The sequence below is a fragment of the Quercus suber genome, unplaced genomic scaffold, assembly GCF_002906115.3.
Source record: "Quercus suber isolate HL8 unplaced genomic scaffold, Cork oak 2.0 scaffold_792, whole genome shotgun sequence".
NCBI lineage: Eukaryota > Viridiplantae > Streptophyta > Magnoliopsida > Fagales > Fagaceae > Quercus > Quercus suber.
This window is the reverse complement of record NW_027070228.1, coordinates 18,357-30,522: the sequence shown is the minus strand read 5'-3', so window position 1 is coordinate 30,522 and position 12,166 is coordinate 18,357. Positions and strand designations below refer to the sequence as shown.

General features: G+C 32.1%; 2 protein-coding genes across 2 annotated transcripts in view; one reads left to right on the top strand and one right to left on the bottom strand.

Annotated features, from left to right (window-relative positions):
• Nucleotides 1-5,060: 5,060 nt before the first annotated feature.
• The window catches only part of LOC136064890 (mitogen-activated protein kinase kinase kinase 20-like), a gene marked incomplete in the record, with an annotated part of 13,621 nt that continues 6,515 nt past the window's right edge, over nt 5,061-12,166 (bottom strand). Inside the window, 1 exon segment of the mRNA XM_065767311.1 lies at nt 5,061-6,348. Within this exon segment, the coding sequence (XP_065623383.1) occupies nt 5,183-6,348 (1,166 nt within the window).
• Nucleotides 10,272-12,166, top strand: part of LOC136064891 (zinc finger CCCH domain-containing protein 17-like) — a 6,699-nt gene continuing 4,804 nt past the window's right edge. Inside the window, exons 1-2 of the mRNA XM_065767312.1 lie at nt 10,272-11,565; nt 11,906-12,115. Coding sequence (XP_065623384.1) covers nt 10,957-11,565; nt 11,906-12,115 — 819 coding nt within the window. The 5' untranslated portion in view covers nt 10,272-10,956. The remainder of the gene's footprint in view (nt 11,566-11,905; nt 12,116-12,166) is intronic.

Sequence of the window (12,166 nt, the reverse complement as noted above, 5' to 3'; positions counted from 1 at the left end):
CAACTCAATCGTATTTAATTTTAAAATTTTCTCTTAGCATTTATTGAGAGTTAATTATGGGTTTAATTTGGTCTTCCATTTAATAAGAACATTCAATATGGGTCTTTTCTTCTGATGTTGCCATATGGCTTTCTTATTTGCTTCGTGGCTTGATTTCATTTGCCAATCTTCCACCTCATTAGTTGGAGATTAATTTGATCACAAATATTTTATTTTGAACAATCGGATGGTTGTGAATGCATCATAAAATTTTGATGTCTACAACAATCACACCAAAATTGTTTACCTTTGGTAGTGTTTTTTTCAAGACAATGTGCTATTAATGCCTAAGGATGTGATTGGTAAGTCATACAAAACAACAGTATAGTGTAATTAGCTGAGCAAACCTAATATTACATGAGCAATATTTTACTGCTGAAAATTAGAGAGCATCAAAGAGCCATGAATAAATGTTCAGTCTAATCTGAAGATACAAAGTATGTTGAAGAAAGCCGAGATATTTCATACTAGCTTCATTGAAAGTGGGCCCCAATTGAGACCTCAATTAGAGTAGGTTAAACATGCTTTTCAAGAACAACAAGTAGGTCATAAGCATCATAAAGCAATATGAGCGAGAGTACTATGATAAGAAATCTTCAAAATATGAAATTTCAAACCTAGAGATACTGATAAATTGACAAAATTTTAAGTATATTACTGCAAAAGCTCATTAAGCCCATGGCTAATCCTATTTATTTGGTGAAAATTTCAGAATTAATTATGAACCTAACATCACTATGGACATTAGAACAATTTCACAAACAATAATTACTACTTATAACTAGATTCTTGGTTTCATCTTATGTCACCAAATGCATAGTTTAACTAGTCAAAGGTAGAAACTCGAGATCCAATGAGCTCATTGACGACAACCCACCTTGTTAATTTGAGATTGATACTAACTCTGTCAAATGCTCTTAAAAATATACAATTAGGCTCTAACAGCAGGTATGGTAGTAGAATCAAGAATATACAATCAAGCTCCAACTTGAGGCAATTCATGCTCATCAGCAATAAGATCGAATAGATCCAGTCTGTCCAACTCTAACCCTATCCCAGGGAGATTTCCCAGTCAACATCTCACAAACAACACAACCCAAACCCCAAATATCAGAAGGAGGCTCTTGCACACTAAATCAAACATTCAGGTGCCATATACAATGCGGTGCCTCTCAATCCCAACCTCATCTTTTTCCTTTTGGCCAACCCAAGATCCATAATCTTTGCCACAAAATGATCACTACCAGTAGTATTAGAATTAGTACTCACATTCACAAACAATACATTCTCATGCTTGATAAGCCTCAATGAGGTTAAGTCTCAATAACATTAAACTTTTTTTATTGCCACAAATACAAATCAAAGGAGGTCTATTTAGTTTTAAAAAGTACAAGTTATTCTTGAAATTTTGATAAGATGCAAATGAAGTTAAAGTATGTTACACGAAGGATGGGGCAATGGAAGTTCATAAATATATAATCAAGAAGTCAGGAGGCAATGAAGATTTTTTGGATGACATGTGTACCAGGAAGTCAGAGTCTATATGCTTATCCATTTTAGGACATTATATACTGCAGATACAAATGGAGGGACAAGTGCCAAAACTTTTAATATGATGGAAAATAGTACATTAAACTGCAATGATATGAAATGGAGATTTGATATAATGCATCTTAATCTAAAGAAAATGAGTACAAAAACCACAAAAATCAGTTTCAAAACGCCTCACTAGCCTATATAGGAGTGAATGACCAGAAGGATAAAATAAAACTAAAAAATAAAAAGAAGCTTTTCAAAACAACATTGAAGTTGCAGTAGCAACAGTAGTGCTGTTGTAAGCAATATTAGGCCAAGGGTTTTCTGCAAAGTACCATTTGACTCCCAAGCGTCCAGGTGAACCATCAAATAAAGTTGTATATGAGTAAGAGTATTGTGAAATTATCTGAGCAAACCTATGATATTAAATGAGCAACATATTACCACTGAAAATCAGAGAGCATTAAAGGGTTCATGAATGTTCAATCAAACCAGAAGAAAGCCAAGATCTTTCATGCCAAATTCATGGGAAGAGGCCTGCTAGAAAACTCAATAACAGCAGTTAAATGTGCTTCTCCAGATATATAGTCTTCCCAACAGCTAGACATGCCAAAAGTAAAGTGTTGGTATTTTTGGTTCAATTAGCATCATAGAGCGGTATGGGTGAGTGTACTCCAAATCTGCAGAACATGCAATCACAAAACAAGAGATAGCAAAATTGATAAACTACCAAAAATTGTCCAAGAGAGTAGCATCGGAAAGTAGTTCACCATTATCTGGCAGTCTGGGATAAACTTCAAAGTAACGACCACAAAAGTAACACTAGAGATCTACATATAAAAAAGGGAAATGCTGGAGCTCATAAGACCCATGACTAACCCTACTAATTGGTTGAAGTTTTCAAAATGAATTATGAATTATGATCTTATTACCACTGTGGACATTAGGCCTATTTCGCAAACCATAATTACTAATTTTAACTAGATTCTCGATATTATCTTATGTCACAAAACACAAAATTTTACTTGACAAAGGTATATTTAGGAAAAAAAAAGAAAAGAAGGTTAGATAGAGGTAGAAACTAGGGATCCAGTGGATACCAAAGCTCAACAACAATAGTTGAAATAAGCTAATTCTTTTTGAATATGGCTGACACTCATCCATGGCAACACAAATATGGGTGGTATTGTTGATATCATTCTGGTTGCACCCTATACCTTCTAGTCTCTTTTTCTTTCATCAAACTTTGTATCCTAAGCACACTATACTGCTGTCCAGCATCATTCTTTTATTTGAAAGCAACACATGGTAGCCACAATTTGGGAAAACAAAACCCTAAGCATTTGTCTAATCTTAACAGAATGCATCACATATATGAAGGCCCAAAAAAAAACCCCAGAAACTAAACAATAATTTACTAAAATTTTTCATAGAAAGTAGTCAACATTAATACATTAGACACAAACAAAATCCAAACCCAGTTCAGCATTGAATCCATTGAACTAGAAATAGCTGAAATATGAAAGGAGTACTAAGCACATGAAAAAAATAGATGAAATTGATTACTTGCTGTGTACTGTACCCATTATTTTTGCAAGTTATGACACAACTTTCAAATAATATAATGAGATGAATCCTCTGGTGATATAGGAAAATTCCCAACAGCCGCATTGACACAGAAGGCCTATGAGATGCTCCTCAAATATAGTTTATATGCAACCAATAATCTAAATTTATAAAACAAACAATAGTATACAAACTACAAACAGAGAACTATTTTACGAGATTCTGAATTAAGAATGAGAAAACAGTTCCTCTTAACTCTCTCTAGCTCTCTGGTTTCTTTCTTTCCTTCCTTTTTATTTTAATATGTGGGAGCTCCTAATCTACCAATATTATAGCAACTCACAACAGAGAACTTACTTGAAAATCGTTTAAAAAAATTGCATAGTCAAAAAATGAAGTTTTTGGCAGCAAGTAATAGACTTTTTTACATTAAATACAAAAAAAAAAATCCCAAACCCAGTTCAGCATTTAACTTATTTTACTAGAAATGGTAGAAATATGATAGGATAGGAGTACACAACAAAAAATAGATGAAAAGAAGACAGAAATCCATTAAAAAGCAAGTACTCCTATGGAAATTTTCTTTGTAAAAGCCACGCAAGAAAATCGCCATACAAGATTCCATAGAAAATTGCCATAGGAGTACTTGCTGCCATACGAGAAAAAGCCATACAAGAAAATTCCATACAAATCCTCCGCTCATAGGAGTACACAACAAAAAATAGATTAAAACAAATTCAGATAGATATCATACCTGGAACACAAATCCACCAGATCCAAATTGCGAATACTAAAGCCAGTGCCGGCTCAAGGTATAGGCAAGTTGGGCATAGGCCTAAGGCCCCACCAAAAAACAAATTTTTTCTTAGGAAAAAAAAGCCCCACTTTCCATAGTTAAAAGCCCAAATTTTTATAAAATTATATATATATTTTCTAAAGATTGTACATTTTTTTTATTACTGATGTTAAGGATATTACAAATTTTACTATTGGCTTACAAATTGCCATGTTATTAATCACAAAAAAGTGATATAAACATTCATTAGTTAAATTGATGAAGTTCATCAATGAGAGACAATATCACATTATATTTCAATAATTTTATAGTGCTTTTAATTAGTGCATTTTTCTTTTTCATTTCTATTAAGACTCTCAAAGTACGAGACCAATAGAACCTTAACTCAATTGAAACCCTAAAATATTTCAAAAAGATGTTGCAAATGTGTTAAATCATCAATTATAGATTAATCTCTCCTAATAGTTTGAGACTTTGATTTTTGTAAAATAATATCCTAAAAAACCATACACCAAATAATATCTATCTCTCTCTCTTAAAATCAAAATATAAAATTAAAAATTAGATTACAATTTTATTTAACTATGCATCATCTTATATCCAAAATAAAGTATCTTTTTCAATCGCAATATATTTTTATTTCTTTTTATTAATATTTATAGGTTCAACTATGATATTCAATTCTCTATATGAAATTAACATTAATCTAGTTGGTATTATTTATGTATTTAATGTATTAAATTAAACTTAATTTGATTAGTATTAAATAATTTTGTTTAATTAATATTTACATATTAAAGGCCCCGCATAAATTTTTCGCCTTAGGCCCCAAATTATGTTGGGCCGCCCCTGACTAAAGCAATAGAGAGAAAAACATCCATTATTTTTACAAATTACAAAACATCTTTCAAATTCCATTGTGAGATAAATTCCCTGCTGATACAAGGAAATTACAAATCAGAACTTGCAATGTGCAGTGGTTGGAATTGTTGCTTTCCAAAAAAAGAGGTTTAACTAGCAAAGTATGTCAAATATCACAACTCTTAGCGGTCAAACAACACCACAAAATGAAAGAGAAACAAGAAAATAAATTGTAAGGAAAAAGCACAACCTTGTTATAGCAAAATTGGTTTATATTATATACTTGAAAATGTTTCAAGAATAAGTACAATTTTGTGCATGCCTACTGCCTTGTACACTAAGCATATAAGGAATACTCTATCTAAAATTGTAATAATGAACAATTCAGTGCCTAGTTAAGATAGTAAATGAGGAATACTCTATCAGATATTGTAAGAATATACCATTAAGCTCCAACAGCAGGTATGGTGGAATATACAGTCCAGATCCAACAGCAGGTATGGTAGAAGCAGGGCACTTCAAAGTTCGATGTGCTGCTCTCTCACATATATGGTTATCATAACATGTAACCCTCTTCCTTTTCTGGCCTAAAACAGGCACATTTTCATCTGATCTCCCATCCAAATGTTCTCCCAAATCATCAAATTGCGAAGGAGGAAAACATAACGCCATACCATCATCAGGCAGCAAGCTCAAATCACCAGAAGAACAACTTAACTCATAATCTTCTGAGAAACAAAAAACCTCATAATCGGCCTCATCAGTCCCAGAAACACAGGTAACAGCCGGTAGTTCTTCATCACCAAGTCCGTCAAGAAACGGGTGATCCATCAACATCTCAGCATACATATATTTCTTTACAAGGCACGCTTTCAGAAAATCTTTGGCTTGACTTGAAACCCCAGTTGGAATTTCAGGCAATTCGCACTCGTCAGCAATAAGATTGAACAGATCCCGTTTGTTAAACTCTTTTCCCCTATCCCAAGGAGATTTCCCAGTCAACATCTCACAAACAACACAACTCAAAGCCCAAATATCAGCAGGAGGCTCTTGCACGCACTCAATCAAACACTCAGGTGCCATATACAAAGCAGTGTCTCTCAAGTCCATCCTCATCTTCTTCCTCTGCCATGACCTCTTGGCCAACCCAAGATCAGCAATCTTGGCCACAAAATGAGCAGCATCAGTAGTACTAGCACTCACATTCACAAGCAGAACATTCTCAGGCTTGATATCACAGTGTACATACCCACATCCATGAATATGATTAAGCCCTTTTAGAATACACTTGGAGTAGCGTTTGACATCACTTTCAGGCAAACCACACCCACCAGAATTGCGAATCAAATCTCTCAAGCTTCCACCAGAAGCGTACTCAAGCAACAAGTTATAAACCATGTCACCGTTATCTTCAACCGTGGAGTCTTCACCAAAGCAGTGAATGACAAAAGGGTATCCCTGAACATTGTCAAAAACCTGTTTCTCCTTCTGAAGTGTAGCAGAAACAGAAATCTCCGCTGACTTCACTGCCATCAACGAAGGAAAAGAGCGAAACTTGGATGTGGGTTTGGCCAGAAACACAGACCCAAATGCTCTGGGCCTCTCTCCCACAATCCTGCATACATTTTTCACAATCTTTCAACGAGGGTTTGTAAAATTGGAACTCAACTAGGTTTCGTTTTGATTTCTAATTCTAACGGTCGGTAAAGGAATTACCTTGATTTATATTTATGTTTTTATTTTATTTTTTTATTACGGGCTTAGAAACCGAAGGCAAGTCGGAATAAAAATAAAAATAAAAAGCCAATTTAACTCTACAAAAAAAAAAAAAAAAATCCGCTTTGTTATAATAAAAATAAAATAAAATAAATCCGCTTTCTTTCTTAAAAAAAATCCCTTTTATGAAGAGAAATTTTTTCACAACATTGTTCATAACAAATACTATGTACCAAGTTGTTATTGGTTACTTTTGTGAGTAAAAAAACAATTTCAAATGTAAATTCAAATAAGAATTAGTAACAAATTTTCACTTAATATTTGTTGTGAAAATGTTATAGACATAGAAGGTCTCTTCATTTTTTTTTTTATCTTTTTTTTTTAATATTTTTTTTTTCAGGCATAAAAAAAATAGTTAGAGGGCAACCTTGGCTTATGTACTACACCTTCATAACTATTAAATTTAAAATAAATAAATAAAAACTAATTTTAGAGTTATAACTTTTTGTTCTTTAAATTAGGATTATGTGTTACAGTATTTTGGTGAATCAATTTTGGTTTTATTACACTTTTTTAGGACAAAAAAAATTACTGTTAACATAACACAAAAAAGGTAAGTCTAAAGTCTAGAACTCAGGGTTGGCTCAAGATATTTTGGGATGTAAGGCGACAAGTTTAAATAGCCATTTTCAATTCTAAAAGTTAAACAAAAAAAAAATCATATGTAATATTTTATTTAAAATATATTGTTCTTGTTTTTAAGAAGCAAAACTATTAATTAAGTTTTTATATCCAAGATCAATTGATAATTTAACTAATCTACTTCATTTTTCTTATAATAGAGTCAATCTTTTATTATAGAATTTGATAATTAGTAATACCCAACCAAATAGAATGAGCCCTTTATATAAACAATTAACAATTGACAAAAACTAATTTTCTTAAAAACCGTCAACCAATAAGATAAGAGAGATAGTGTTTTATTACAAATAAATAAGTGCAATGATGTGACAACATGATTGTGTAAACAGGAAACACTAAAACACGACTATGTTGGAGAAATTTGCTAAATAGCATCTGACTAAAGTTATTTAATTATGTAGCATCTTTTTGGAACTCGATTTCCAAAAAGATGCTACATAAAAATAACTTTGGCCCGGTGCTTTTTTCCTAAATTATTCTTAAAATTATGCTATTTAGTCAAAATAATATTTAATATAGTTTTAATAGTGTTCGAACACCTCACTACAACACATTGATGGAATGACTTAATTTCAAACAATACATAACATTAATGGTATGAATCCAAATTTTGAAATTTTAGGAATCAAAATCAAAATTATCCCAAATTTTGAGGGTGTAGACTCGCAATTTAGTCTAAAAATAAGATATTCAAAAGGCATTTTGATCTTTTAAGTCGTGTTAGATTTAAATTTTGTCCTTAAATTATATATTATTTCATTATGTAAGATTTAATGAAGGTTTTTTTTTTTGTTAAAATTTGTTATCTATTCATTTCCAATATTTTAGGCTAGGTTTGTTTATTGGATGCACTTGTATTTTTATCACGGATATAATTTCAATTTAGTTAAACTTCAATAACTAAATTTACCTTAATATGATGTCATGAGTCTTATATATATATATATATATAAGTCCTTTGAGACAAGACACTGCCTAATTCTTTTTACACACAATGTTTGAATCATTCGTTAACTTGTTATAAGAAAAAAAATTATACTTGTGAGATACATGGGTCACTAAAAAAATTATATGTAAACAAAATCAAATATTTCAATAATATAACTAAAATTGAACACTAAAATAATTATAACAAAGTATACTGTGTAGAGTAAAGTTTTTATTATAACAAAAATCCATAATAAATTATTAAAATAATTTAAAATACATAAATAAATTCCTTAAGCTTCATTTTGAGCAAACTAAGTTGATACTTTTAATGAATTCATTATGATCCATATGATATAAAGAGAATCCTAAGCCATCCAAAGAAACTTCCTTTGACTCTATTTTTAAATTCTGTTTATTGAATGCTTTGGGGCACAAAAAGAAACTTTTTTTTTTCCTTTCCTTTTTTGATGTTGTTGTTGTTGTTGTGTGTGAACCATGAGTGTTTCTTTGATTTGTATTACTGTACAAAGTTATTCCGGCCAAATATTTGCGGAGATATGGGTTGTGCCTTTCAGGTATTATTAGAAATTGGTGAATTTGTGTTCTTTATCAAAAGTGTTTAATTAACTAAAACTATAAATCTAGGTGAAATTGGTGTTCTTACAAATCTAATCTCATCCCAACTTAATGGAAAAAGTTAGAAAAGATAAGTTATTGAACTTGAAATGAATTTAGAGGGTGAGAGAGAGAGCTTTTTAATGAGTAATTCTAAAGCTACAAACTATTTATAACATTTTTAATTACAAACTGTTGATGTGGTCAATTTCATATTAGTTTTTACCTAAGTCCACTATTAACATCACTTTTCCATTTACTAATAATTACTCACTACATTAACAATTTGTAAATTTTTTTTGTAAAAAAGTTTGTATTCTAGCGTTACTCTTTTTTAGGGTGAGTTTGGTTCAGCTTTTTGAATTAGGCTTTTTGAAAAAGTGGGGTTTTCAAAAAGTGCGGTATGAAATTGGGCATATTGTAAAAGTTGAGTGTTTGGTAAAAGCTGTCAAAAAGTGATTTTTGAAAAAGTTGAGTGTTTGGCTAGCACTTATAAAAGTGGTGGTTTGAGTGGTAAATTACTAAAAAGGACAATGTATATATAAAGGAGTTTATTTCGTACTTAAATCTACTACTTGTGATAAATTGATACTGATTTTAATTTGAACATACTATTATAAATATTTTTTTCTCTCTTTAAAAAAATTATTCTTTTCTCACAAATATTAGCTAATAATAACCTACCACTTAAAATTGGAAAATTATTGTGTACTCCTAGAGTACCATAAATGTGTACTCCCTCCTCTCACATAAATGGTGAGTATCACTAATTAAATTCATGTGAGAAGGAGGACTACGCATTTATGGTAATCCGAGAGTACCTAATAATTTTCCCTTAAATTTTATTGTGAAAGTATTGTAAAAATATTGTTATAATTGATACTGATTTTAATTTGAATGTACTATTAAAATTATTTTTTTCTCACCAATATTAGCTAATAATAACCTACTACTTAAAATTTATTGTGAAAGTATTGTGAAAATATTGTGATAAAAATTGATATTATTTTTAAAATAAAAAAATATATATTATTGGTATTATTTTAATAATATTATTTTGCAAGGAAGCTTCCTTTTTCACTCTTTAACCCCCCACCACATATATCTGACCACATTCTCTTTTTTCCATTTCCTCTCATCGTTGTCTTTTCTCTTCATCTTCATCTTCATCTTCCTTTTCTTTTTCTTTTTTAAAAAAAAAAAAAATCTTTTTCCTTGCCGTGTTGCTAGAGCTCTCAAGTTCTTGTTTCTCCCTTGTCATCTTTAGATCTTCTTCAGTGTTTGTTTCATTCAACTTTTACATTGCACTTTTACTTTAATTAGTTGCCTAAAATAAAAACGTGAGATTTTTCTTAATTTTAAATAAAGTAATGTTAAGAAAAAGCTTGCCTTTTTACTGAGGAACCCAAAAAAAAGAAGAAAAAAAAAAAGGCTTATTTTAAATTTTCCAATTAATACCAACGGTCGGAAGGGCAACCTTATTTCCATTATAAATGGACACCACCACTCTTACTTGTCAGTACTCTCTCTCTCTCTCACTTTTCAAAATTCAAACCCTAATTTCCTCTGTTTCCCATCGGCGATTGTTTCTGATTGAACGAAGATCTCGGCGGCTCGATTTTCAAAGTCTCTCAGGTTTGCTATTGCAATTAGATTTAGATTTAGAATTAGAATTTCTTTAGCTATGATCGCACCGACTTTTGTAATGATCGCTTCTATTCTCAGCCTTAGACAATGTTACCAAAGTAATTTACTTTCACGTTCGTTAATTTCTCTAGGGCTTGCCAATGGATTGGCGATTAGGTTTTGGAAGTTTGTATTTTGTTATGTATTTGATAAGGGGTTGTTTTTTCTATAAGCTGTTATTGCCAAATCAGAATTTCAAGATTCTTCGTCTTCTCTAGGGTTACTGTTATAGCAATAATCCTAAAAAAAAATCATGTTTCTTTGGAATTGATTTGGCGGAACTGGGAATTTTCTGGATACTTTAGTAGTGTTTCTGATTTGGCAGAACAGAGAATTTTAAAATCCTTGATTGGTTAGCGAGGATTTTCTTGATTGCAGTAGGGTCTTTGATTTGGAATTGGATCTTCTTCCATGGAAGAAAGAGATTGGTTTTTGTTTTTGGCTGCTTCACTTTGTGGAAGGCTTTATTCATTGGTTTCCTATTCCTATTATTTGTGGGTGTTTATAGTATGGAGATTAAAATTGCAAGAAGAGGGCCACAGGGAAAAGAAAGTTCTGTTTTTGATCGATTAGGAGCAGGACAAGGAGGACATTTAAACAACAGCAGCAACAAGATATGCAAATTTTGGCTTAGTGGTAGATGCCTTAAAAACCCATGTAGGTTTGCCCATTCAGAAACACCTGATGTCGCCACCATTCACAGTCCCAGGCAGACTCCTTACTACCCTCACTCCAGCAACGCTTTAGTTTCAAATACTTGGCGAAGGGCTCCTAGGAATTCACAAAATGTTCAGGTGAAGGTTGTTAACCACAAGTATTCCGAAAATGTTCCTGGGAAGTCTGAATCAGACTTGGAAGATATAAAAAAGAAGTCGCCAGAGTTGGTAGAAAGCATTTCTGAGAGTTCTTCAGAATGTTCTGTTGTTGAAAATGATTCTATTCTGGAGAATGTAGTTGAAGAAAAGCCTCTGGAGCACGTTCCTAAGAAAACCACAGAAATGGTTTGTGAGTTCTGGGTGCAAGGGACGTGTGTCTATGGTGATCAGTGCCCTTACCTACACTCATGGTTTCGTGGGGATAAGTTCAAAAGGTTGGCAGAGCTTCAAGGGCACAACAAGGTACCTATTTGTGTTTGATGAACTTTATTCTTCCATTTCCATTAAAAAATTTCTGTAAATTTTTTTTTTTATAATTTGGAATCTGATTTAATAATGAGACCTGAACTCAGTTTATGCCAAAGTCAAACTTGGCCTAGGCTAGCCTAATTAGTTGGTTCATCATTTGAATACTAATATAGCCCATACATGGAGCATTATATGCTTCACTTCTATTTTTACAATGGGATTCATAAATGACAATTGATAGAAGACCAAAAGATATTGTTGGTTTATAGAAATTATATCCTAGATAGAGCAAGTTGTTTTTGAAAAACCACATTTATGAGTTTTTTGATAACAGGCAGTTAACGGAATTGCACTTCCTCTAAGATGCAACAAGCTTTGTTCAGGTAGCAGTGATGGAACAATTCGGCTTTGGGACTGCCATACTGGTCAATGTGCTAATGTGATTAACCTTGGTGGCGAAGTTGGATCTGTTTGTAGTGAAGGCCCATGGCTCTTTGTTGGCATGCCAAATGTTGTGAAGGTGAGCCTAAAACTGAGAAATGTTGTGATTTTTTTTTTTTTTTTTTTTTGGGGGGGGGGGGGGGGGTGCTTTTGG